This window comes from Diorhabda carinulata, chromosome 10 (assembly GCF_026250575.1).
Source record: "Diorhabda carinulata isolate Delta chromosome 10, icDioCari1.1, whole genome shotgun sequence".
Lineage (NCBI taxonomy): Eukaryota > Metazoa > Arthropoda > Insecta > Coleoptera > Chrysomelidae > Diorhabda > Diorhabda carinulata.
Genome location: NC_079469.1, coordinates 14,903,890 through 14,929,834, shown reverse-complemented (window position 1 = coordinate 14,929,834; position 25,945 = coordinate 14,903,890). Strand labels below are relative to the sequence as shown.

General features: G+C 31.0%; 6 protein-coding genes across 7 annotated transcripts; 3 read left to right on the top strand and 3 right to left on the bottom strand.

Moving 5' to 3' along the window:
• Positions 1-1,868: 1,868 nt before the first annotated feature.
• Positions 1,869-3,615, top strand: LOC130898516 (bifunctional endo-1,4-beta-xylanase XylA-like). Its single transcript, XM_057807875.1, has 4 exons — positions 1,869-1,997; positions 2,351-2,635; positions 3,057-3,189; positions 3,252-3,615. The coding sequence occupies exons 1-4, from the start codon at positions 1,983-1,985 to the stop codon at positions 3,410-3,412; spliced, it is 594 nt and encodes a 197-aa protein (XP_057663858.1). The 5' UTR covers positions 1,869-1,982; the 3' UTR covers positions 3,413-3,615.
• A 1,969-nt stretch (positions 3,616-5,584) lies between these two features.
• On the bottom strand, positions 5,585-6,515 carry LOC130898517 (deoxyuridine 5'-triphosphate nucleotidohydrolase). Its single transcript, XM_057807876.1, has 3 exons — positions 6,036-6,515; positions 5,811-5,956; positions 5,585-5,736 (listed from the first exon to the last, which is right to left on the bottom strand). The coding sequence occupies exons 1-3, from the start codon at positions 6,280-6,282 to the stop codon at positions 5,680-5,682; spliced, it is 450 nt and encodes a 149-aa protein (XP_057663859.1). The 5' UTR covers positions 6,283-6,515; the 3' UTR covers positions 5,585-5,679.
• Positions 6,516-6,863: 348 nt separating this feature from the next.
• On the top strand, positions 6,864-10,690 carry LOC130898513 (mothers against decapentaplegic homolog 3). Of its 2 annotated transcripts, none has more exons than XM_057807873.1 (8): positions 6,864-7,211; positions 7,642-7,835; positions 7,895-8,027; positions 8,100-8,266; positions 8,845-9,117; positions 9,194-9,304; positions 9,506-9,650; positions 10,526-10,690. In XM_057807873.1, exons 1-8 carry the CDS (start codon positions 7,009-7,011, stop codon positions 10,647-10,649), a joined length of 1,350 nt encoding a protein of 449 aa, XP_057663856.1. In that variant the 5' UTR covers positions 6,864-7,008; the 3' UTR covers positions 10,650-10,690. The 2 variants fall into 2 exon arrangements, with proteins under 2 accessions (XP_057663856.1, XP_057663855.1); XM_057807872.1 differs by having other exon boundaries at positions 8,088-8,266.
• Positions 10,691-14,064: 3,374 nt separating this feature from the next.
• On the bottom strand, positions 14,065-14,583 carry LOC130898518 (adenosine 5'-monophosphoramidase HINT1). Its single transcript, XM_057807878.1, has 2 exons — positions 14,440-14,583; positions 14,065-14,381 (listed from the first exon to the last, which is right to left on the bottom strand). The coding sequence occupies exons 1-2, from the start codon at positions 14,548-14,550 to the stop codon at positions 14,112-14,114; spliced, it is 381 nt and encodes a 126-aa protein (XP_057663861.1). The 5' UTR covers positions 14,551-14,583; the 3' UTR covers positions 14,065-14,111.
• Positions 14,584-15,006: 423 nt separating this feature from the next.
• On the top strand, positions 15,007-16,290 carry LOC130898471 (transcription initiation factor TFIID subunit 8-like). Its single transcript, XM_057807807.1, has 5 exons — positions 15,007-15,290; positions 15,345-15,443; positions 15,499-15,686; positions 15,746-15,896; positions 15,952-16,290. Exons 1-5 carry the CDS (start codon positions 15,164-15,166, stop codon positions 16,251-16,253), a joined length of 867 nt encoding a protein of 288 aa, XP_057663790.1. The 5' UTR covers positions 15,007-15,163; the 3' UTR covers positions 16,254-16,290.
• Positions 16,291-17,486: 1,196 nt separating this feature from the next.
• LOC130898470 (angiotensin-converting enzyme-like) lies at positions 17,487-23,307 on the bottom strand. The gene is made up of 9 exons (XM_057807806.1): positions 22,902-23,307; positions 22,098-22,394; positions 21,767-22,022; positions 21,045-21,351; positions 19,426-19,578; positions 19,238-19,362; positions 19,003-19,178; positions 18,620-18,903; positions 17,487-17,827 (listed from the first exon to the last, which is right to left on the bottom strand). The coding sequence occupies exons 1-9, from the start codon at positions 22,983-22,985 to the stop codon at positions 17,539-17,541; spliced, it is 1,971 nt and encodes a 656-aa protein (XP_057663789.1). The 5' UTR covers positions 22,986-23,307; the 3' UTR covers positions 17,487-17,538.
• Between the last annotated feature and the right edge of the window lie 2,638 nt (positions 23,308-25,945).

Genomic DNA, 25,945 nt, shown 5'->3' with positions numbered 1-25,945 from the left:
AAAAAACGTAACGATAGAAATGTACGAGGTTAATCTGCTGGTTAAATGTTTTTTTCTTCGAAATTATTCATTTGAATCCCATTTTCTTACTAATTCTGTTGAAAACATCAATTTCCGCTTCTTTTTTAATAGTATCATTTGTCTATGAACTTTATTCCGTGTAAAAAACGTAACGATAGAAATGTACGAGGTTAATCTGCTTGTTAAATGGTTTTTTCTTCGAAATTATTCATTTGAATCCTATTTTCTTACTAATTCTGTTGAAAACATCAATTTCCGCTTCTTTTTTAATAGTATCATTTGTCTATGAACTTTATTCCGTGTAAAAAACGTAACGATAGAAATGTACGAGGTTAATCTGCTTGTTAAATGGTTTTTTCTTCGAAATTATTCATTTGAATCCCATTTTCTTACTAATTCTGTTGAAAACATCAATTTCCGCTTCTTTTTTAATAGTATCATTTGTCTATGAGCTTTATTCCGTGTAAAAAACGTAACGATAGAAATGTACGAGGTTAATCTGCTTGTTAAATGGTTTTTTCTTCGAAATTATTCATTTGAATCCCATTTTCTTACTAATTCTGTCGAAAATATCAATTTCCGCTTCTTTTTTAATAGTATCATTTGTCTATGAACTTTATTCCGTGTAAAAAACGTAACGATAGAAATGTACGAGGTTAATCTGCTGGTTAAATGTTTTTTTCTTCGAAATTATTCATTTGAATCCCATTTTCTTACTAATTCTGTTGAAAACATCAATTTCCGCTTCTTTTTTAATAGTATCATTTGTCTATGAGCTTTATTCCGTGTAAAAAACGTAACGATAGAAATGTACGAGGTTAATCTGCTGGTTTAATGTTTTTTTCTTCGAAATTATTCATTTGAATCCCATTTTCTCACTAATTCTGTCGAAAACATCAATTTCCGCTTTTTTTTTAAGAGTATCATTTGTCTATGAACTTTATTCCGTGTAAATACGTAACGGTGCGTATTTTATTCCCACCTTTTAGAAACGTTACAGTAAAATACGGTCCTGGAAGATTAATACGTCATATTTAATAAGATATAATCCCTTACAATTCATTTCAAGGTACCTATCCCTTTTATTTCAATATTTACGTACCTTTTCGACGTTTTTTATTGATTTTTTTATGTAAAAAACGATGTATGAAATCAACTCAAAATCATTCATATTAATGTATGGATATTAAAATTAATTTACTGTTATATATATTTAAAATCGCCCCCGTATAGCATAATTGTTAAAAAATTAACAATCAAACGTAAGGTCACAATCTCATATATATGTTAGAAAAAGGTATGCCTCGCCTAATGCAGGTATTCCATTTTTTTTTTAAATAAATATAAGACATTTTTTTTAATGACTGAATGCCTACCATGGCAATGAAGCAGTTCGAAACCTTGGAAATACTTTTGTCCCGCCCAGTTTCCCATAAATTTTTACCCTATATACAGTATGATTCAAGAAAATTTCACTCCTTTTTCGAATAGGAACGAAAACAATTTCTAATAAAACGTCACTTTTATGTTAATTTTTAATTTAAACTTTAGATTATTTAGTTAAAAGTGTCAATTATTTCGAAATCTGTAGAAATATGCACTTTCGATGACATATTTATAAAATAGAATAAATTAAACATCTTATAGACATTACTTACGTGATTTGGCAACGTTGGATTTGTTTATAATGAGAAGAAAAGTTCATAATACGCGATAAAAATTATAAAACATCGACAGGAAGAATATTATAACCTTATATTGTGAAATAAAAGTTTTGAAATATAATTTGTTATCTTGTATATCACCCTGTATGTTTTAATCTATATTAATTTCTATTGGTGTGGGAAAGGAATTAAAAATATTATTACAGTTACAAATCTTGTAAAAGGGTGTGGTTAATAACTATATATACACGATAAAGTTATGTATCATTCACGTTGTTTCCCTAATATTTAATCAACATGTTTGTAAAACTGGTAAGTAGTGTTTTTATGAAAAAAATTTTATAAAAAAAAACGAATAGTTTAGTGTTGAAGTGTTATTTTGTGTTCAACCAGTGAGTGCTTAAAAAAAGGATTTAAAAAAGTGAAAGGACTACAGTGATTGTTATAGAAGTTCCAAAAATATGTTAAATCGTTATCTCCCACCTCTAAAATTATCCTGAAATTATTTTCCTTTCACGTTATTTACTACAAAATTTTACGATTTTATAATAAATTTTAATCAAATTCCACTTACTATCAGCATGATAGCAATAATGATTTAAAAAATAAATATATTCAAAAAAACTAAAATGTTTTCGTATTTATAAAAATATTTAAAATTCCAGGTATTATTAGCTTGCTCTTTGGCAGTAGCTACTGCTGTATGGAACGGACCTTTAGCCGGCGGTCAACCAGCGCATCTTTACCCAGCCGGAGTTAGTCCACAAGCTTGTCCCAATTTCCCTAATTGTAATAACCCCGCCGTAGCTGCCGATCCCCAAGCACCGGCATCTCAATGGGGAGCTCAACCCCAATGGAACGCACAACCCCAACCACAATGGAATGCACAACCCCAATCCCAATGGAACCAACAAAACAACTGGAACTCACAACCTAATCAATGGAATCAGGTACGTAAATTCATTAAGGCGGCTCATAGATAAATTTTTGTTTTAATATGAAAATTAGAGTTGACAATCGCCATAGATAAAAATTACACGTCGATTTTTATCATGTTTAGATGTTTTTCGTAAAAATCAGTTTAATTCTTTAATATACGTGATATGTACAGTAACGGAAGACGTAGCTTTAGGTACTGCCAAATTAACTGTCATTAGTGTCATTCGTCTATGCGTTAGCATTATTATAAACATAATTTAATTATGAATTTATTTAAAAAAACGTGAATAATACAAAATTATACGTGTTAAATAAGTTTAAATCACAATATGAACTTGTATTTAGTTGTTCGTATAGATACAACTTGTAATAATGCTTGCAATTATTTAGGAAACAAATATTTTGTTACAAGTTTTATTTTTCTGTGTTTAGGGGCAATATAACCCTGCTCCTGTACCACAACAATGGGGAAACGATGCTACTTCTAGATTAAACAAAGGGGAATACATAGGAGATGGAGATTACCACGGAGAAGGTCTAGTTGAAGCCCTTGCACCGGGTTATGGTAAGTAATTAAACGTTATTCGGTGATTGTGATGTGTTCTGAACGTTAATTGTTGGTCGCAGAAAACCAAAATTTGATTTCTCAATGGAATAATCCGAATCAAGGTGCTCCTAATCAATGGAACAATGGAATCCCCCATAACGCTCAACAAGCTCATGGTGTAGGTCAAATTCCCGCAGGAGTAGACGCGCATTCTTGTCCTAACTATCCTTTCTGTTCCTAGGCGTGCTAGATAACCAGGATGACAACATGTTGTTTTTTGTCTCGTAGTTAATTTTTTTTAATTATTTTCAGCGGAATTATAGGGAAAAAAAACATTTTATAAATGTTCCTAAAAATCGTGAATTTTTTTTTAAATTTTGACTTTCCCTAGTAAATAATTTTATCTAAAATGTTACTTTTTTTTCTAAATAAAAATTAAATATACTTATTTGTTTTTGATTTCATAACGATCCTTATAAAAATAAAAAAAAAACAGAAGGAAATCAATAAAACATTTTTAGGTTATGTTATTTTGACATTTAAATATATATAAAGTGTAAGTGAAATAATGGCTGGTATATTAACTGACAGACGTATTTGATATCGATATCCGTAGTTGCCAGATTTATTATTATAAAGAAGGGTAATTATATCAGTTTTTTACATTTTATAAATAATTAATTAATACGTGGAATATCGTTATAAAAATAGAATGATAAACAGTACTATGTACTGGTGAAATAATATTTACCATACCAAAAAGTGGAAAAAAATTACAACGTGACAACATTGTAAAACAATTCACAACTATATATTTCATTATTTTTTGTTTAATTTGCATAGAGGCGCGTATATTTAGAAATTGTAACAAATCCAGTGAATTGCAAAGATATTTTTTCAATTATTTCTTGCTTACCTTGACGACAATTTTTTTTTCGATCATGTGAAAGTTGATACAATAAAACGAACGTATTTTAATCCATATAAACTCTATTTCCTGAATAGATTTAATTTATATAACAAAATATTCCAAGGTCAAAAGTAGGTTGAAAATGTTTAAATTATGTCTAATATTCTTTTGTAAGTAGTTTAAAAGAATACTACAGCAGTACGGCAACGTTGCAACTGGGTACGTAATAATAAACAGTTAAATTTTATCATAGTTTATTTTTTAATAGAATAAATTAATTTTTATATTTGTTCAATAATAATTTAAATATTGAAAAACACGTTGGATTTTCATTTTGTATAAAATAATCATATTTTATTTATATTGGATCTAATGTACGTTCTTTTGTCAATTCTTAGATAAATTTTTAAGACATTCTCCCTACTAGACAGGCAACACTTCATACATTTTTACGTAACATGTTGCCTACCTTAAAGGACACAGTTTGAAAATATTAATCTTATACAGGGTATTTCAAAGCTTCTTGATATACAAATCCTATACAGTATGTATTGATAAAAGTGAAAATCCAATTATTTAACTATTTTAATTATTCAGTAATAATTTAAATAGTGAAAAATATATTAGAAGTATGACTTTTTATACATATACATACATACATATACTTTTGTTATTCTTGTTAGTTCTGGGAATGTATGTTTTCTTTGTAAATTTTTAGATACGTTTTGAAAGCATAAAATTCATTTCATTACTAGATAGACAACACTTCATACATTAATAGCGTAAACAAGATTGTCTACGTTAAAGGATTTAGTTTGGAATTATTAATCTCATACAGGGTATTTCAACACCAGTCGCACAACAAATTATATATAGTGTGAATTAAAAAAGTCTATGAAAGTAATTATGTAATTGTTTTATTATTTGTTAGCTGTAATACAGGGACAGTCAAAATAAGGAAAAAAACTAGTTCGTCAAGAGTTAATAATTTTTAATAAACCCCTGTATAATATTACAATGTTGTAATGAACATTTTGACGTGATTTTCATTCGTGCTCTGAAAAAGATACTTTTTTTCGAAAGGCACGTCATAAAATTTGAGTTTTGGTTCACTAAATGTAAAAAGTTTTGTCTGAAGACCCCCCATGTTGGTAAATATTATTTTTATATCTCTCATAATAACAAATTGGATTTGTTGGACTAAATTTTATCACCCTATGTATATTTATATGGAATTAAATCATTGTTTGGACTTGCTATGATGACATATTGGATTTGTTACTAAATTTGATCACCCTATATATATTTATATGGAATTAAACAATTTTTTATACTTCTCTTGATGTCATATTCGATTTTCCACTAAATTTGATCACCCCATGTATATTGATATATATTTATATGGAATTAAATCATTTTTTGTACTTACTTTGATGACATATTTGATTTGTTATTAAATTTGATCACACTATATATATTTATAAGGAATTAAATGAAAAAACGTTTGGAAAAGGAAATTTATTTCTACATTTATTTGCTAACATCACTAGCCAGTCATAATTAAAACAAATACTTAAAAATATCGACATTATATGAATTTACTGTGTTCCTGTTGAACCAAAACCACCTTCCCCACGTTCGGTGTCAGTTAATTCCTGTAAATGAATAAAATTTATCCAATTTTAGCAAACCCGATAGAAGAAAACACGTTTAGATCATAATTACATACCTTAACTTCCTTTAACTCGGGGTAGAAGATCCTCTCGCAAATCAACTGAGCAATACGATCGCCACTCTTAACTTCGAACTCTTTATCTGAATGATTAAATAAAACAACTTTCAAAACACCTCGGTAATCTTCATCTACAACTCCAGCTGAAAAAAATTAAAACAAACATAAAACTTCATTCTCGACACAAGAAATAACAATTATTAAAAAATTCCAATAACTCACCCCCGACATCTATGAAATTCTTAACAGCTAACCCCGATCTCGGAGCAATTCTTCCATAACAACCTTCAGGTAATTCGATTTTTAAACCAGTGTCTACTAGGGCTTTGCCCCTGGCTGGTACAACGACGTCGTAAGCACTTTTAAGATCATAGCCAGCGGCTTTTATAGACCCTTTAGTTGGTGGATAAGCTTCTTCAACTACTTTAGTGTATTTTAAAGAAATTTTATTACCGTTTGCTATAGGCATGATTAAAATTATTTTAACACTACCTCACTACACAAAAGGGCGCTAACAAATGATATAACCACGCTGAATAGACATTTGAGAGGTAAAAAGACCGCCAAAAATTTGGCGGGATGTCTTAATATTCATAACGATACGACAGACTCGATTTTTTTATTGATTTATTTTTATTATTATTTCAATTATTATTTCACAATCAAGTTAAATACTTAATTTTCTATAGGTTACTATTTTAATCTAATTTTCGTGCCTTTATTTGAATGGAAATTTAGCCAACAGAACAAACGTCAATTTAAAGCGCGTTTAGTTAGTCAAAGATAGAAGATAGCGTATACTTCATGATAATAAAAGAAATAAAATTATCTCGTATATCGGATTTCATTATTATTCAATATATCACGTTAAATATTTTATTTTCGATAGAGTACTGTTTCATTCTTACATTAAATCTGATTTTCAATAAAAATTTATCCAAAAGAATAAACGTCAATTTAAAGCATTTGTCTAGTTAGTAGAAGATAGGAGACAGCGAATACCCTGTGATAACCAAAGATAGAATATTATCTGATATATCGGATTGAATCAGAAGTTACCGAAGTTGCAGATTCTTATGTCAAAAAGAAAAAAACAATATGGCAATGGTTCATTAACTAGAAATACTAATAAATTTTTTGTTGAACAATAATATTTAAGTGAATTGAGTGAATTTTATATTAATGAAGTTTTGTGATGAACGGAATGTTACCGTCTTTTACACCCCCGGTGGTTAAACGGCTGTTAGGGTGGAAAAAAGGCACAGACGCTGATGACAAATGGTGTGAAAAGGCAGTGAAAAGTTTAGTGAAAAAATTAAAAAAATCAGGTGCTCTGGAGGAATTAGAACGTGCCATTTCCTCTCAGAATCCTAATACAAAGTGTGTTACCATACCCAGGTGAGTTTAAATAAATTTTTAATTCCGTCGGTTAAGTTTAAGGTCATATTATGGATTTGTTCCCCCCTCACGTCACTACGTCTGGCTAGTGACCTACCCTAAATGTACCAGACCTTGAATTTCGCTTCATTTCCTTGATTTTTATTTCGATTTAATACATTTTTTAAGAAATTATAATAATTAACTTTAAAAATAATAAATATTTTTTTATATTTTTCCTTCATCTTTATATACGTGTTTATAAATTTGAGGTTAGTATTGTAATTATGACGTCATAATTGATATAATTAACATTATATAGTTTATTTATTTATATTTTAGTACTCATACATAATTTACGTTGTTTTTAATGTGATTCGAGTTTAAAATATTAATTTTTTACTCAAGTCTTTAACATTTATATATATATTTATATAAAAAAAACATACAGGGTGCGTCCGAACGCGGACGTTCAACAGCAACGAAAAGGCTTACCTCACGTGATATACTGTCGTTTGTGGAGATGGCCTGAGTTGCAGTCTCACCACGAATTGAGATTTTTGGATCACTGTGAATACGGCTACGCTTTGAAAAAAGAAGAAGTTTGTGTTAATCCTTATCATTATACGAGAATTGAGACGCCAGGTAGGCGATTTTTTTGTGGTTCTTTTCGATGAGTGATGCATTAAATTCGGTTTTTATAGCGCTCCCGGCGATTTTGGTGCCGCGTCATCCGTTGGGGGATGAAAATAATTTGTTTCCGCATTCTCTGGAGGATCTAAGCACGTCGGTGCCAGAGAATACGTCGTTTCCTCACCATAACACCAATACGTTGGGGTAGGTGATTTTTTTTCGTTTGCTTGCGATTTAAGGAAAGGGAAGATTTGTTTTTGATAGTTTTGTTGGTAGGTTACATTTGCAACATCCTGGGAGTTACATGGATACGGTGGGGTTGTGTCCTAATGGTACCCCTACGAATATGGAATCCCCTCATAGTGTTGTACCTCCTACAGAAACGCCTCCTCCGGGGTATATGTCTGAGGACGGGGATCCCATCGATCCGAATGATAATATGAGTGAGTTGTTTGTTTTTGTTCAATTTTTGAATAAATTTATAGTAAAATTAAAGTTCTGAAGATGTTTGTATCTAAATATTTCGTATTTATTTTATTTTTGAATAAATTGAAAACCTGAATATGTTTTTATGCATAAATTTCATCTTTATTCAATTGTTGAATAAATTTATATCAAAATTAGACTCAATTCAGGTCCAAATCACATTTTCATCCAAAACTGTTGGATTTATTTTAATTTTGAATAAATTTATAGCAAAATTGAAAACCTGAATATTCTATATGCATAAATTTCGTCTTTATTCAATTTCTGAATAAATCTATAGCAAAATTGGTGACTTTCACACTTTTTTAATTATAAATTTCGTATTTATTTCATTTTTGAATAAATTTATACCAAAACTGAACTTAATTGGAGACAAAAACATTTTTATGTGAAATTTTGGTATTTATTTTATTATTGAATAAATTTATGGTAAAATCAAACTCAGCTGAAGACTAAAACACATTTCCATACAAAACTTTCGTATTTATTCACTTTCGTCACTTCCTGTGTCATATATATGTCATATAACTGTCAGGTTTGTCGAGAATAACCCCCAGTCCCCCAGTCGACGCCCAACCGGTCCTTTATTGCGAACCGGCCTTCTGGTGCAGCATCAGTTACTACGAATTGAACACCAGAGTCGGCGAAACCTTTCACGCCAGTCAACCCTCGATAACCGTCGACGGTTTCACGGATCCCAGTAATTCGGAAAGGTTCTGTTTGGGGTTGTTGTCAAACGTAAACCGGAACACGGTCGTCGAACAGACGAGAAGACACATAGGAAAAGGGGTCAGGCTGTATTATATAGGTCAGTTTTAAAGGACATCCTGTATCAATTTTCTAATCGTTTACGTTGTTTGTTTTTTGTTTGTATATTCGTTTAGGTGGGGAAGTTTTTGCCGAATGTTTGAGCGATTCCAGCATATTCGTACAGTCGCCGAATTGTAACCAGAGGTACGGTTGGCATCCGGCTACGGTTTGTAAAATACCTCCAGGTGAGTGTTTTTTTTTAATTTTTGTTTTTTTTTTATAAAGTTTTTGTTTTAATTGTTGTTTCTTTCCAAATTTCTATCGTTATTATTTTCGTTTTATTAATTTTTGCTTTATTTAAATTATTTTTGGTTTTTTTTTTTAAATTTTTGTCACGTTTTTTTAAATTACTTTCTTGTTATTTTCAATTTTTCCGATATTTGCAGGCTGCAATTTGAAGATTTTCAACAATCAAGAATTCGCAGCTCTTTTATCTCAATCGGTGAGTCAGGGTTTCGAAGCCGTTTATCAATTGACAAGGATGTGTACCATCCGGATGTCCTTCGTCAAAGGATGGGGAGCGGAATATAGGTAAATACGTCATACTACCCGAATTATTCAGTTATTTCATCGTATTTTGATAATAATTGTTGTTTTTTGGGTCGCTGTTTTCCTTTTGTTTTATTTATATTTTGTTTCCATTGACTTTTTGTTTATTTTTTTTTTGCTTTTTCACACATTTACTTTCTCATTTTTAGTTGTATCTTATTTTTTGTTTGCACTTCAACAAATATCATTTGCTTTGTAGGTTTTTCCACTGTCTTTTTTTATGGTCGCTATTTTTCGTTTTAATCCATTTCTTGTTGGATATTTTCCCATTTTCCACGTTCATCTTCCTCTTTTTGTTAATTTTTTTTCAATTTCTGTCCAATTTTGGAATTTTTTTAGTATATTTTCCATACTTTTGCTATTTTGTTTCTTAGTTTTTTTTTCACTATCCCATTCTCGTTGCTATTTTTTGTTTTAATCCATTTTTGTTTATTTTTCTGTTTCCAGTCTATTTCCCTTTTTCGTAGAATGTTTTAGTTAGTTTCCGCTATCTCATTTTTGTTGCTATTGCTCGTTTTAATCCATTTCTTGTTGTTTATTTTTCTTTTTTACTCATTCAGCTTCATCTTTTCATCCAATTTTTCCATTTCTGCGTTGTAATTTTGATTTTTTTAATGTTTTGCTTCCTAGTTTGTTTCCGCTATCTCATTTTGATTGCTATCTTTCGTTACAATTGATTATTTATTGTTTAATCTCCTGTTGCCACGTCTATCTCCCTTTCTATGTTGAACCTTTTCATGTTATTACCATATTTTAAATATTTTTCTAGTTTTGCTTCTTAGCTTGTTTCCGTCATCTGTTTTCGGCTAATAAAATTTTGTTTCGCTGCACATTTCAAACGTTCTTCATTTTCTTAGGAGACAAACCGTAACATCGACACCATGTTGGATAGAACTACATTTGAACGGTCCCCTTCAATGGTTGGATCGCGTTTTGACCCAAATGGGTTCTCCAAGGTTACCTTGTAGTTCCATGTCCTAAAATCCATTGAAAGAAAATATTATATTTACAAAATGTAAACGTATTTATCGATTTTCATTTTTTTCCCGTTTTTTACGTTACAATATTGTTTTTTTTTTGTTCATAAATCGAACTTTGACAGTTGACGTTTATAATATTTTGACAAGTTTGACGTAAATTTTTTGACGGATTTCGTGGCGATGTTGCATCGCGCCCAAGATACATTTCTTAAAGAAACGCCCCCGTATATTATCACCGAATTTTAAATTCTCATGACGACGATGTGAAATTTTTAATATACTATACGGAGTGTTCGAAAAAATTTGGATTAATCCTCGACGTATAAATTGGAGACTCTGTATAATATACAAGGTGTTCAAAACACGCTGCCTTCTGTCGTTATAGTCGAAAATCGTTAAAAAAATTTATTTCGTTGAAATTCGTTATTTATAATACAGGGTAAAACGAAACGTGAATAATTTTTTTTCATATTTTGACTCATCCTGTATTAGATATTAACGAAATTAATGATTTTTCGAGAAATTCGACTAAAACGACAAAAAACTTTCGTTTTTTGAACATCTTTCATATTATACGGGGTGTTGAATTGAACGATTATTAGTCAATATTCTTTAACCACACTGTATGATATAAAAGGTGTTCGAAAAACAAAAGATTTTTTTGTCGTTTTAGTCGAATTTCTCGAAAATCATTCATTTCGTTAAAATCTAATACAGGGTGAGTCAAAATATGAAAAAAAATTATTCACGTTTCGACTCACCCTGTATTATAAATAACAAATTTTAATGAAATGAATTTTTTTGAACGATTTTCGACTGAAACGACAAAAAAATCTTTTGTTTTTCGAACACCTTTTATATCATACAGGGTGGTTAAAAAATATTGAATAATAATCGTTCGATTCAACACCCTTTATAATATGAAAGATGTTCAAAAAACGAGAGTTTTTTGTCGTTTCAGTCGAAAATCGTTTAAAAAAATTCATTTCGTAATAATTCGTTATTTATAATACAGGGTGAGTCAAAATATGATAAAAAATTAATTACGTTTCGACTCACCCCTGTATCAAATTTTACGAAATTTCAAAGAAATAATTATTTTTCATGATTTTCGACTCTTAACGACAAACGAACATAGTTTTTGGATATCTTTGGATATATTATACAGGGTGTTTTAGAAAACATCATTTATTCGTCGACGTACAAATTTTACATCCAGTATAATATACGAGGTGAACAAAAAAACTGTTCTTTTGTCGCCAAAGTCGAAAATCGCGAAAAAATTTATTTCATTTTGCACACCTTGTATATATTATACAGGGTGTTATATTTTTTCCATCACCCCGTATAGTATATTGAAATTTTATATAGTCGTTATGGAATAAACGAAAAAAAAACGCGCGAAATTCAAAATTAATTTCAATTTGGATTAATATACAGGGTGTTTTAATGAGAAGAAAATAATTTTACGGATCGCCCTATATATATGTATTTGTAAATAATTTGTGTAAGATCAACTTAACCAATCATATTCGTGGATAATTTTATTTTTGATAAATCCCGGTAATTAACATGAAAATGTACAGTGCGAGTAAGAAAACAAAATTTCGTCATTTTTCCGATTTTTTGCCGGATTTGCGTCATTTTTTTTTCTCTGGATTTTTTCGTTTCGATCGCGCGTAAAAATCGCAAATTTTCTCATTTCTACTAAAAAAAAATTATTAAAATTGAATATATTTGAAGGTTATGTGGATCAATGTCGATACAGGCTAAGCCGATTTAACTGTCGTTTGATAACACGTTGTCGTGATATTAAAATTAAAAAAATTCGAGAGGTGTAACGACGATTTGCGCGCTTTTTTTGTTTGAATTTTTACGAAATGCGATTCAGCCCCTTTATCCCGATCTCTAAATTCCCTCCAATTTGTCTTTATCCTACCGCTAATCATTCACTTCCCCCAATTTCTCTTCATCCCTCCCCTAACTCATTCATTTCACCTAATTTCCCTTTATCCCTCCCCTAACTCGTTTACTTCCTCCGATTTCCCCTTATCCCTCCCCCAACTCATTTAGTTCCCCCAATTTATCTTTATCCCTCCCCTAACTCGTTTACTTCCCCTAATTTCTCTTTATCCCTCCCCTAACTCGTTTACTTCCCTTAATTTCTTTTTTCCTTCCCCTAACTTCTCTGTATCCCTCCCATAACTCGTTTATTTCCCCTAACTAATATGTATACTTCCCCTAATTTCTATGGATCCCTCCCCTAACTCATTTACTCCCTTTACCCCTCCCTTTACTCATTTGATTCCCCTAATTTCTCTTTATCTTTCTCGGAATTCGTTTACTCCCCATAATTTTTCTTTATTCTTCCCCTAACTCATTTACTGTCTCTTTTCTTTCGATCTCCTCTTACCTCCACTTTTTCTTTTCTTTTTGTATTCCCAATTATCTGATACTTATTTATCACCCCTACTTTATCTTGGTTTCTCTTAATTTCTCATTATCTTCTCATATTTTCTGTTTGCATCCCCTCGTTCCTCCCGATATTTCGAAACCGTTCCATTTTACCTCCCATCATTCCTCTATTATCTTCCCATTCTTCCTTTCGATTGTCTTCAATCTCCCCTCGTATCTTTCAACACTCCCTACTTTTCATTTTTCTCCTCCCACTTCCTGTTTTTAACCTCCCTCTCTGTTAAAATTAATTTGGAATGACAGCGCGACGTTGCCTTTTAATACGTTACGATTTTTCGTGATATAACCTCAAATATTTATCAATCGAATTTTTTTTTTCGTATAAATCGTGTCCTTACATCTCTCGAAGAAAAATTAGCGGTACATCCTGTATATACTAATGTACCGGGGCTATTCTATATTTTCTAATATTTGTTTGCGTGATATGACCTTGCACTTTTTGTAAATTTTTTCTCGCATTTTTTTTTAATAATTTTTGATTATTACTGTATAGTTTTTATCCAGGCAACTACCAAATTGAATGTGTATTTCACTTTCCAAAAAATATATATAGTCGTTAATTTAAACGTTTTTTTTTTTTTTTTCATATTCCCTCCTTTCCCCTTTCCAGAAAATATCGTCACTTAAAATCCCCCCTTTCCATTCCTACTTTACTTTGCAGAAAATATTATCGTCTATTCAATCAAAATCCCCTCTATCCACAATATTAATTTTTTTTTCTTTTGAAAATCCCCCCTTTCTACACAAACTTCATTTTCCAAAAAATATTATCACCAATTTTATCAAAATCCCCCTTTTCGATTCCAATTTCACTTTCCTGAAATATTATCGTCTATTTAATCATAATCCCCCCTTTCCACAATATTAAATTCTTTTTTAATTGAAATTCCCCCCTTTCAACTCCCAATCTTTTCAAAAAAGTGTGGATTAAAACGAAAAAAAAATCCACTAAAATTTATTTTATTAACAAAAAAAAATAAATTAAAAGTTAACCCGGCGGCCATTGCATTTGCCTTCCGGATAAAACGTGCACGTGGATGTGGTAAACAGATTGCGCCCCAATAGGGCCGTCATTGATAACAATTCTGAATCCGTTTTTCAAATTCCTCTTCTGCGCGATCTTCTTGGCGACGATAAGCAGATGCCCTAAGATTGCCTCGTCTTCGTCTTCAGCTTTCGATAATTGGGGAATGAATTTTTTCGGTATCACCAGGAAGTGAACCGGGGCTTGGGGGTTGATGTCGTCGAAAGCGATGCACTGAAAATGTTTTTCGACGTTACAAATCGATTGTGTGGAAACTGTTTATCATATTTACCAAGTTATCTTCGTAAATTAAATTGCAGGGGATTTCCTTTCTTAATATTTTACCGAATATCGTGTCCCCACCTGGTTGGGCACTTTGGGCTAGAGCAACTTCCTCGGCCATTTTCTTTACTAAAAATTCAAGTTGAAGTTGACAGTAGACAGATCATAGATAAACTAAAAAACAAGAAGTGAACAGAAAGTTATCGACATATATAAAACTAGAACCTGTTCGCTATAAATCGATGGTTTTTCAACAGAGGCTCTATTATTTTGAATAAATAATCTATTATATTGACGAAACATTGGAAAAATAGTCAAATCATGTTTCTAAAATGACGAAAGTTTATATTATAGTACTAATTGGTGCAAAAACGCACCTACTTTGTTTTACAAACGTCTCCTACGCGTCAAAAGAACGCTTCTCCAGTTTACAATATAATCCTGTAATAAACCTATAATTGGAGTTAGAAGTTCTAATTAATATAAAAAATTACCAAATAAATAGTATTACAGTATATTTTTCTAATCAATTCGAAATTAATAATGTAGCGTATATATGTCATATGTCAATAGTAATGACAGTTTCAACTAAACGAACGTACCATTTATACTAACCTCACATGAAATACATTACAATTATTGTTATTGTTTGTTAATAATTATTATTATTATTAAGTGATGCAGAAGTTAAATTATTATTTGTGATTAAAATTGAATTTTTTTATGAAATCGAAATGGAACAGCAACCGAATATATACAGAAAAATGATAGCAGCTGCAGTTTCGAGTGTTCTATTAGAACACGGTTTCGATGCTGTCGAAACAGATAGTTTAGGTACCCTCACCGAAATGATGCAAGCTTGTAAGTTTAACGAATATCTACATCGTTTTTCCACTTAAAAAATTATGTTTCTAGTTATAAGTGAAATTGCCTTTTTAACGAGAAGTTTTTGTGAACTATCGGGTCGTGTGGAACCCGTTTTAGGTGACGTAGTATTAGGATTCGTCGAAATGGGTGAGTTTTATTTACACAAAAACGTTGATTCCACTATAAATTATCGATTTTTAAGGTTTCAATTTGAATAGTTTGGAACATTATGTTAAATCGTCGAAACATAGTATTCTCCCTACTTTACAACCCCAACAGGCTCAAAAACAATTGAATATGTTATCGGCTGGTTCTAAACAACCTTTACCGCCTCATATTCCTCAACATTTTCCACCTTTTCCCGACCCCCATGCGTACGTTCGAACCCCTGTAAGTATTTTACTCCAATCGCTCCCGTTGGTTACGTTAAATCGATGATACGTTTACAGACTCATAAACAACCGATTATCGATTACGAATCTGTTAGAGAAAAAGCTGCTATTCAAAAAAGAGACATCGAAAAGGCACTAACGAAATTTTTAGCGAAAACCAGTACCACTCACAATTTATTCGATACCGACGAGGCTAATATTTTTCCACGTAAGCGATTCGTCGCGTGATTTTCGTCGTTTTTCTTAAACAGATTTTATTGCAGTTATCGCCTGTAAGCCCGCTTATCCGCCCTATTTGAGCGCCCTTCTCCCCCAGGATCAGATATTCGATCCCGAGGATCTGGACATTGATCCGAAAAGTCAAATATTACAGCAACAAAAAAATCACGATAAGGCTAAAAATCAGGTCAAACAGGATTTGAAAATGGAGGAAGGAGAACAGGCCCAGGAGAATTTAAACGAATCAAGGATTAGCGAGGATAATATGAATAATCCTAATTATATTGATAATCCTTATTTGGCCGCTACTAAATTACCTGTAGGGCGTAATATGGAATCAACTTGATTGTTTATTGAAATAATAAAAATTGATTAAATAAAAATTCGTTCTTGACTTTTTTTCCCTAAAATCTCGAAGTTTTTTACACGTGGCAACGTTGTAACTCTAATAAATTCGTTGTTTACAGTGATAAACAGTGTTGTCAAAAAAAATTCGTCTTAAATTTTTTCCCTAAAATCCTGGATTTTTTTTACATTTGGCAACGTTGCAACTCCATTAAATTCGTTGTTTACAGTGGTAAACAGTGTTGCCAGGAAAGTTTGTCTCAAAGTTTATTTATCTAAAATCTTGGAAGGTTTTTTACACGTGGCAACGTTGCAATCCCGTTAAATCGGATGTTTACAGTGGTAAACACTGTTGCTATAAAAATTCGTCGTAAATTTAGTTCCCCTAAAATTTGGAAGTTTTTATGAACGTGGCAACGTTGTCACTCCATGTAATTCGTTGTTTACAATTAGAAATAGTGTTGTTAGAAAAATTCGTCTTAAATTTTTATTCTCTAAAATCTCTGAAGTTTTTTTTTACATGTGGCAACGATGTAACTCCATTGAATTCGTACATATACAATAGTATACATGTAAACAATGTTGTCAGAATTGAAAAATTTATAACCAAAATTTTTAATCACATTTTGATTAGATCTAACTAAAAGAATAGAATTGTTTAAAGGGCATTTTTGTGAATTTTATTTAATAAATAAAACAAAAAAATATTGAGAATTTTTATAACCAAAACCATTTTTTTAACAAAATTTCGTTTAAACAATTTATTACCTGTTATCTTCCGAAGAAAATTAAACTTGGCAACATGTGAACTCTATCCAATCGTGTATTTGAAGCAATAGTTCTAATCAGTGCTGCCAATATTACATGATGTTAACATAAAATGTTAGTGATACTTTTTATGGAAATTAGAAATATTTCGAAACAAAATTTTCGAAGAGATTTCAAAAATTTTAAGTTTATTGTTTAAAAAAATTGTTATATTTTAGTCTTAAAATCGTCTTGAACGTGTTAAATATTTCTACATCTTATTTTCATTAAATACGAAGTTTGTTAATTGTGCATTTCACGCAGTGTTGTCAAGTTTAAAAAACTGAAGTATTTCGTAATAACATTTTTATTATTTATACCCGAATTTGGATAATTTCTATACAAACTCGTATATTTAACAAACATTTCAATAATTTCATCGACGAAAATATTAAAAGTTCGGCAACAATGTTTATAACAATAAGAAAACGACAAATTAGTTTATTTATTTTGAAAAAATATAAAATAAAAGTGATAATTTACAATAATTTACTAAATATAATTATTAAAATAACATTTGTTATAGTCAATTCATAAGAATACTTATTTGACGATCCGTAATATACGAGGGGTTGATACAAGGCCGTATCTTCCTTATAAGTAGTCCAACCGACTATTCTTTCGTTTCTATTTTGTTCTCGTAACCAAATTGCGAGTGGTTCGAAATAATTCAACATCGAATCTGCTGTTATTTTATCAGTTTGATCTCGAGTCATCATTTTCACAACTTCCCTCCAATGTTTCGATTTACCCACCCTCATTACATCCCTGTAACAACACAATAACCAAATATAATGAAAACTATGAAATTCAACTTGAATTTTATTCTGAAATATTCGTTTTAGATATAGAATTAAACTTGGCAACATGGTAACTACGATTTAGCGGTCGTTATACTTATAACCAGTGTTGCCAGATGTAAATTATTCTTCATATCTCGTCAAGAGATTAAAAAAACGTGTTTTTTGATACGAGGAGTTCGAAAAAGATAATTATGAGCAGAAAATTGAGGAAAATTGGATTTAGAGGTGTATTTTCAATAATTATGTAAAAATTTCACATTCTTGTATAAGAAAATCGATATTTCCGAAACCATAGGGGATATTGATTTATTTTTGACACGAATCGATTGGAAAAACGTGCCTTTAAGTGTATTTCCACATTGAATTTTCCCAATTTCATATTTGGGAGAAATATACAGGGTTAAAGTTGAAGTAATATTTTTCTTGAAAAATTACACTATATAAATTTATAGTATCTACAATTGGGACATGGCAACGTTGTGATACATGAAAATTGGAAGAGGGACGTCGATACTTTCGTAGAAAAAATACTACTGCCCTTTCGTGACCATACAAAGCGAGTTATATGACATTAAGTTGCAAGTTACGAAACAAATTTTGAAATTTCGAAGCGGGGACTCATATTCTTTGAAAATGGAAAAAAAATGTTTCGAATTCTGCTCAATTTCTGTAAAAAACAATTTTTTTACAAAAAAAAATTAATATGCTGAATAAATTACATCGTTGTCAAGTTTAATTCGGAATTTATCGCGCTTACATTAAAACTTTTCCCGCTTCCCTTGATCGGTAAATGTCACACGTATGTAAAGGTCCAATATGTCTACCAGCCCTGCACATACTTTCGAAAATTTGGAATTCCAACAAAAGGGCTACGAAATATTTAGTGTAAGGGATATCGGCAGGTACGTGTCGTTTCGTAGCAGCGTCAAAATGCATTTCAGATCTCGTAATCGGTGGTATTATCCCCTGATATCTCAATCTGAGGTCCCACCAATCTGCGTTCATTCTTTTTACACCGAATTCGGCCACTTGGTAACGCCACTAGAAAAAAAATAACGAATATAGAGGTACGGTTATTTTTTAACGTGTATTACGTTATTTTTAGACAGGTTTCTACTTTATCGACGGAAATTTTCTCACCTGATCTATCAAGTAGGCGAAAGGGGCGTAGGCGATTTTTTTTAACGCCATTAACATCAAGAAATTGATGTTCGTTTCGATGTTGTCGGTGTTATTGTGAAAAAAACCGATACGTTTTAAATGTTTCGGATTAAAAATCGATAAAATAACGGCGTTTGCAACACCTTCGTGAAAACCTGTAATTTTTACACATATGAAATAATACAAAAAACTGTTTTATGCATAATTATTTTACCTGGATTGGAGCCGTCCCTGTATAAAAATGGTTGATGCGCGTAATAGAGATAGTACTGCACATGCGCCATTTCGTGATGTATGGTTACGAAATTTTTCATATCGACTTCCGTACATTGTTTTATCCTACAATAAATTTTCATAAAAATCCATTCGTCTATGGTTATTTAATTATAATTTAAGTTTTACCTGAAATCTACATTATTACAAAAGTCCCAAGCGCTTGCAGTACATTGAACTTTTCTTCCATTGGGTTTTTCAATCATGGAGTATCTCCAAAATTCCGGGGGCATCGGTTTCAATCCCATAGACGTGAAAAATTCTTCTGCCATGTGAAACATTCTAAATATAAGTCGAAAAACTTATTATTTACCCTAATTATGGAAACTAGTTTCGTTTCACCCTGTATAAACGTTAAAATGATGATTTCCCCAAAATGCGTTCATCATTTGTCAAAAATATTTATTAATTACCCTAATTATCACTTCTATTCCACCCTGTATAAACGTGAAAATGATGAGTTTATTAAAAAAAATGATAAATTAAAAAAAAACAACTGAATGAAAATATTTTTCAAATTTTCCACCAAAATGCGTCTTTCATCTGTCAAAATTAATTTAACGTGTTGTAACAAGGAAAATCTTATATTTTTCTGCTCAATTTTCTTCCATAAACATTCTCATTAGTTTTCCAAATTTCACTGAAAAAACTTTTTAATAATTTCCTTCAATAAATTTATAACATTATATAAAATTGACTCAATACTATAGTCCTTCCTTGTAAAAAAAGTAAAAAGAATATCAATACTTTTTACTGTCTGGTGTGAATTGGATACTTGAATGCATCGTTGCCAGACGATTTTTCTTTACCAATAAAATAATAAGTTTTTTTTTCGTAACTGACTATAATGGCGTTTTAAAACAAGTTTTTCGTATTTTGTCACATGAAATAATTAATAAAAAAGAAATTATTTATTAAATATACAATTCAGATAAAAATATAATGATCAAATAATTTGGTAAATGGTAAAAATGTTAGTTAAAAATTTAAATCCGGCAACATGTCATGATTGACTCGTCTCGATTAATTATCGATCGGCTTCAGCGCAAACGCTGAAGTCAGTCAGCAACAAGACGCTATGCGATGTGTTCGTGACGGTTTTATCGGCGTTTTTATACAACACTGCCTTTTTTACTTCAAGTTTAAAATGCTGAATCTGCTTGATAATTAGAAAAATTCTAATATAAATCAATCTACACTCATTTTTCGTCATACTAGATTATAAAACGAACAATAGAAAGATAAACATAACCCCACTTTTTCGTTCGTTAGTATAATAATTCACGTGAGGTTGTACATCGTTGTCATGTTGTATTGTTTTTTCTGTTATCATAGAATGATGTTTAAATATCGCTATTAATAAATTGAGTTTAATCGATAGGATTTAATTGTAATAATTGATAAATACGATATTAATTACTTAATTATAGTTGGGAATTAATTATTATTAGTAGTAGTAAAATTATTTACAAAAATATAAAATGCTGTAGAAGTTTTTTAGATTTTTAAAACGATAAATCTTACAACGTCGAAGACCGATGTCACAAGAGTGCCAACTTCTAGAATGAAATTTCCCTTACTACAATAACAATTATTTCATTTAGATCGGGAAAATTTAGTTTTTGTTTATTGGCTGCAATTGTTACTACTAATGTCAAAATTTTGATAAAACAAAAGTATTAACTTTGCTATTTATTTGTCAAACGTTAAATTTGAAGCTTTATAAAGATAAAAATTTGTAAAATTACCGTAAGGGGGTGAAACCTTGTCTTAATATTTCATCGGTGATATCTAAATCTGAATAATCTCTATAGGGTAGAACAATATCAGCTATATTAGTCCAATCTTGAGCCCAAAGATTCCCTAGAATGTGAGCAGGTAACGGCCCTTCGGGTCTTATCACGTGATCACCGTATCTTGATAAAAGTTTCCTCCTAACGAAAGTCAACAATTCTTTATATAAAGGCAGAATTTTATGCATGGATTCGGTTAGTTCGTTTTCAAAATTTGAATCTTCGTATAAATTTCTCATTTCCGCTCCGCTGTCGGTAAAACCTGTAATTTTGAGAAAGAAACGGCAACGGTGTATAGATAATACGAGGGCTGCTACTCAAGTTTTGAGATAGACGAATAAAAACAAATATTTATAATTGGATATGACTTTATTGTTTTTCAAAGATTTATACATATTTTTTTACATTCCGGTACCTCCAAAACACGTGATTTGAAGTACGTTTTGTCGGTTTTGAGATATTTTTTAGTCTTTTTTGAAGTTTTCTTAAACTCTAAGATGATTTTTTGATAGTTTGAGGTGTTTTGATAATCTGTGACCAGTTTTTCGAATTAATTTAGTAAGTTTGAAGATGTTATAAAATATTTCGAGTACGTTTACCATTGAAGATTAAACATATTTACATCAGTGTTGCCATATCTCAAAATTAAAGTAGCAACCCTAAAAATTATCGCTTACCGTTCAATCTAGAAGCTTGATTCGATAATTCTAGATATCTCATGAACTTATTTTTCATTTGCGGACCCGTTTTATCATGTACCTCTTTCCAAATGTGCGTCAGTTCGGATGGATTTCGAGATCGTGCCATAATGGCGTGTACGTCTTCCATATCCAAATCGCAGTAAGAAATATCCTTTCCGTAATCGTCCGATTGGTAAGGACATACTTTAATATTGGAATAAACGTCTTTCATTTCCGAAATTAGATAATATATCTAAAATTATTCGATTTCTTGAATTCCAACGTTATTTATTAAACCTGGCAACGTCGCATATTTTTTTATACGCACCTCATTGTATTTATCAAACGGTAAACTCGCTCTTGTATTAGTTGTTAACATTTTGAGTTGTCTTTTGATTGTTAGATCTTCGATATGCATCCAATCGAATATTGAAGCCCTCTTATATACCAATTTATCGAATTTTGCTTTGAGAGTTTGTTCCTCGATCATTTTTCGTTTGAGGAAATCCGTCATGTTGGTTGAGTAATGCCATTGGGCCATGTTGACTCGAAAACATACTTCGGAACCTTCTAAATCGTAGTCTCTTAAAAAATCTACTGCTTCCGGTATGTTAGAATTTTTTCCCTGTAACATTACAAAAGTGGAAGAGTGAAAAAGGTGATTTTAAGTCAAAAATTAGAGTTGAAGGAAGTTACGTAATAATGCGTAGACAGTTCTAAAAATCTACGTCCGCCATCTATGTGTCAACTTACTAATAGATGGCGCCTAATATCGATTCCTAAATTTTCGATTTATCCATGTTTTTATTATAGCAAAATCGTTATTTTCGTTTCATTATTCCTTTCCAATTTGATGTGGGTGGTTCGTTAGTGTACGTTTAATAAAATAGTTCGATAATTTCGGCACTTCGTTATTGAATATTGAATAAAACAGTTTCCTTATATCGGTGTTTTGTTAATAGATTCTCCTATTAACTCATAGATGGCGTAAAAGTTATAAAGTAGTTTTCTAGTGCGATAATTTTTCGTAGTTGATCATAGATGTCGTTTAGAGTAAATAATTAGTTTCTGGTTGTGTTGAATGAACGAAAACGATAAATATTTGATAATATACGATTGAAAACGAACTTACCAAGAGAAAAGGTGCATCTTCGGTGGCACATACACTGAAAAAAATGACAAAAAAAAATCCTTTGGATATTTTTGGGATTTTCATGTTACAAGAAACACTTCAACTGCTTTCTTGTAATCAAGTGTTATTATTACTGGGAAAAATAACGACCGCAACCAAATAAATTGACTTGACTTTGAGGAAGTGGCGTGACAAACGACTCTCCTCCGTGTACATCACGCGGACCGGAACGTAGTGTCGTAAAAACGTATTTATTCATACATGAGACAAGATTTTATATCAATTTCACCGTATGACCTATAAATAATGATTATACGAGGGGTACAAAACAAATTTCATTATTGTAATGTAAACTTCGACGATTTTACGCGCGCTTCGGAATATTCGTATCATTTTCGAACAAAAGCTTCGTACAACAATGGACAGGTGCAGAGAGACGTGTATATCCGTATTTTTCAATCTCTTCCGGAAAGTTGAAGTGTGCTTTAACGTAGTGGAAAAAAAATAATGATGCAGCACCGTCAGCACAAGTTTACCATACAAAAGAACAATTATGGAGATGTTTGTAAACGATACGACACGTTAAGAGCATCTCGAGTAGAATAAAATTGTGATATTTTGAAATTCTAAGCGAAATTTATAATTTGTAGTTACTAAAAACGTACCAGGGTGATTAAATCGATTCCCGAATGATCCTAAAAGCGTTATAGTACCTTCAAAATTATTTATCCAGTTTAAAAATTACTTTAATATATAAATAACATCCTACATCATTAAAAAGTTCATTGAAACGTACCAGAATACATTAAACGTCACAGAGTACTACCGAAAACTATTTTTAAATCTCAAAATGTATTGTAGTACTACTTACATTGCTCTAATAATCCTAAAAATATATTTTATAGTGTTTCAAAACGTTGTAGTACCAAAAGTACTTTCTATTACCTTGAGGTACTGTCCAAAGTATGTTAAAAACATATTCCAGTACTACAAAATGTTGAAAATATCTATTAGATAACTTCAAAATGAGATATAGTACTTTCCAACGTTTTAATGTACTTTGGAATGAAATGAAATATGTCAAGTGATGTTGTAAAGTACTTGAAACCGTTCCGAAATACTTAAAGTACCACAAAAACTACTCCAGAAGTTTTAAATTATCATAATAGTTTTAAAAATGTCGTAAAATACCTCATAATATATTATAGTACCTCAAAACGTCTCTCAAATGACTATAATAGTACCTAAAATAATTTTGTAGTACCTCATAACATACCAGAGTGACTGATATAACTATCATAGTGCCTCTAAACCTATCGGTGTACTTCAAATTATATTATTGTACCTCGATACGTACCAAAGTGATTGAAATGACTATTAGAGTACCTCAAATATTCTTTTAGTACCTTTAAACGCTCCAGAGAATCACAAATAACTATCAGAGTATCTCAAGACGTACTAAAGAGATTGAAATGACTGTTAGAGTACCTCAAAATGTATTATAGTACCTCTAAACGTACCAGAGGGTCTCAAATAACTCTCAGAGTACTTTATATCATATTATAGTACCTCAAGACGTATCAAAGTGATCAAAATAACTATTAGAGTACCTCAAAACTTCTTATAGTACTTCTAAATGTACAAGAGGGTCTCAAATAACTCTCAGAGTACTTTATATCATATTATAGTACCTCAAGACGTATCAAAGTGATCAAAATAACTATTAGAGTACCTCAAAATGTATTATAGTACTTCTAAACGTACCAGAGGGTCACAAATAACTGTCAGAGTACTTTATATCATATTATAGTACCTCAAGACGTATCAAAGTGATCAAAATAACTATTAGAGTACCTCAAAATGTATTATAGTACTTCTAAACGTACCAGAGGGTCACAAATAACTGTCAGAGTACTTTATATCATATTATAGTACCTCAAGACGTATCAAAGTGATCAAAATAACTATAAGAGTACCTCAAAATGTATTATAGTACCTCTAAACGTACCAGAGGGTCACAAATGACTGTCAGAGTACTTTATATCATATTATAGTACCTCAAGACGTATCAAAGTGATCAAAATAACTATAAGAGTACCTCAAAATGTATTATAGTACCTCTAAACGTACCAGAGGGTCACAAATGACTGTCAGAGTACTTTATATCATATTATAGTACCTCAAGACGTATCAAAGTGATCAAAATAACTATTAGAGTACTTCTAAATGTATTATAGTACTTCTAAACGTACCAGAGGGTCACAAATGACTGTCAGAGTACTTTATATCATATTATAGTACCTCAAAACGTATCAAAGTGATCAAAATAACTATTAGAGTACTCCTAAATGTATTATAGTACCTCTAAACGTACCAGAGGGTCACAAATGACTGTCAGAGTACTTTATATCATATTATAGTACCTCAAGACGTATCAAAGTGATCAAAATAACTATTAGAGTACCTCAAAATGTATTATAGTACTTCTAAACGTACCAGAGGGTCACAAATAACTGTCAGAGTACTTTATATCATATTATAGTACCTCAAGACGTATCAAAGTGATCAAAATAACTATTAGAGTACCTCAAAATGTATTATAGTACTTCTAAACGTACCAGAGGGTCACAAATAACTGTCAGAGTACTTTATATCATATTATAGTACCTCAAGACGTATCAAAGTGATCAAAATAACTATAAGAGTACCTCAAAATGTATTATAGTACCTCTAAACGTACCAGAGGGTCACAAATGACTGTCAGAGTACTTTATATCATATTATAGTACCTCAAGACGTATCAAAGTGATCAAAATAACTATAAGAGTACCTCAAAATGTATTATAGTACCTCTAAACGTACCAGAGGGTCACAAATGACTGTCAGAGTACTTTATATCATATTATAGTACCTCAAGACGTATCAAAGTGATCAAAATAACTATTAGAGTACTTCTAAATGTATTATAGTACTTCTAAACGTACCAGAGGGTCACAAATAACTGTCAGAGTACTTTATATCATATTATAGTACCTCAAGACGTA

Excerpts from the sequence above, each read along its gene's own strand:
- LOC130898518 (XM_057807878.1), bottom strand. The coding sequence starts at position 14,550 with ATGGCCGAGGAAGTTGCTCTAGCCCAAAGTGCCCAACCAGGTGGGGAC. Across the intron at positions 14,382-14,439 it reads TAATTTACGAAGATAACTTG|TGCATCGCTTTCGACGACAT; the intron begins GTAAATATGATA and ends AAACATTTTCAG.
- LOC130898470 (XM_057807806.1), bottom strand. The coding sequence starts at position 22,985 with ATGAAAATCCCAAAAATATCCAAAGGATTTTTTTTTGTCATTTTTTTC. Across the intron at positions 22,023-22,097 it reads CGTTTGATAAATACAATGAG|ATATATTATCTAATTTCGGA; the intron begins GTGCGTATAAAA and ends GAATAATTTTAG. Across the intron at positions 19,179-19,237 it reads CAGGGACGGCTCCAATCCAG|GTTTTCACGAAGGTGTTGCA; the intron begins GTAAAATAATTA and ends TAAAAATTACAG.
- LOC130898516 (XM_057807875.1), top strand. Across the intron at positions 2,636-3,056 it reads AACCTAATCAATGGAATCAG|GGGCAATATAACCCTGCTCC; the intron begins GTACGTAAATTC and ends TTCTGTGTTTAG. Across the intron at positions 3,190-3,251 it reads AGCCCTTGCACCGGGTTATG|AAAACCAAAATTTGATTTCT; the intron begins GTAAGTAATTAA and ends TGTTGGTCGCAG.
- LOC130898471 (XM_057807807.1), top strand. The coding sequence starts at position 15,164 with ATGGAACAGCAACCGAATATATACAGAAAAATGATAGCAGCTGCAGTT. Across the intron at positions 15,444-15,498 it reads ATTAGGATTCGTCGAAATGG|GTTTCAATTTGAATAGTTTG; the intron begins GTGAGTTTTATT and ends TCGATTTTTAAG. Across the intron at positions 15,687-15,745 it reads ATGCGTACGTTCGAACCCCT|ACTCATAAACAACCGATTAT; the intron begins GTAAGTATTTTA and ends ATACGTTTACAG.
- LOC130898517 (XM_057807876.1), bottom strand. The coding sequence starts at position 6,282 with ATGCCTATAGCAAACGGTAATAAAATTTCTTTAAAATACACTAAAGTA. Across the intron at positions 5,957-6,035 it reads GAATTTCATAGATGTCGGGG|CTGGAGTTGTAGATGAAGAT; the intron begins GTGAGTTATTGG and ends AATTTTTTTCAG. Across the intron at positions 5,737-5,810 it reads CCGAGTTAAAGGAAGTTAAG|GAATTAACTGACACCGAACG; the intron begins GTATGTAATTAT and ends ATTCATTTACAG.
- LOC130898513 (XM_057807872.1), top strand. The coding sequence starts at position 7,009 with ATGAACGGAATGTTACCGTCTTTTACACCCCCGGTGGTTAAACGGCTG. Across the intron at positions 7,836-7,894 it reads TACGAGAATTGAGACGCCAG|CGCTCCCGGCGATTTTGGTG; the intron begins GTAGGCGATTTT and ends CGGTTTTTATAG. Across the intron at positions 9,118-9,193 it reads GGTCAGGCTGTATTATATAG|GTGGGGAAGTTTTTGCCGAA; the intron begins GTCAGTTTTAAA and ends ATATTCGTTTAG.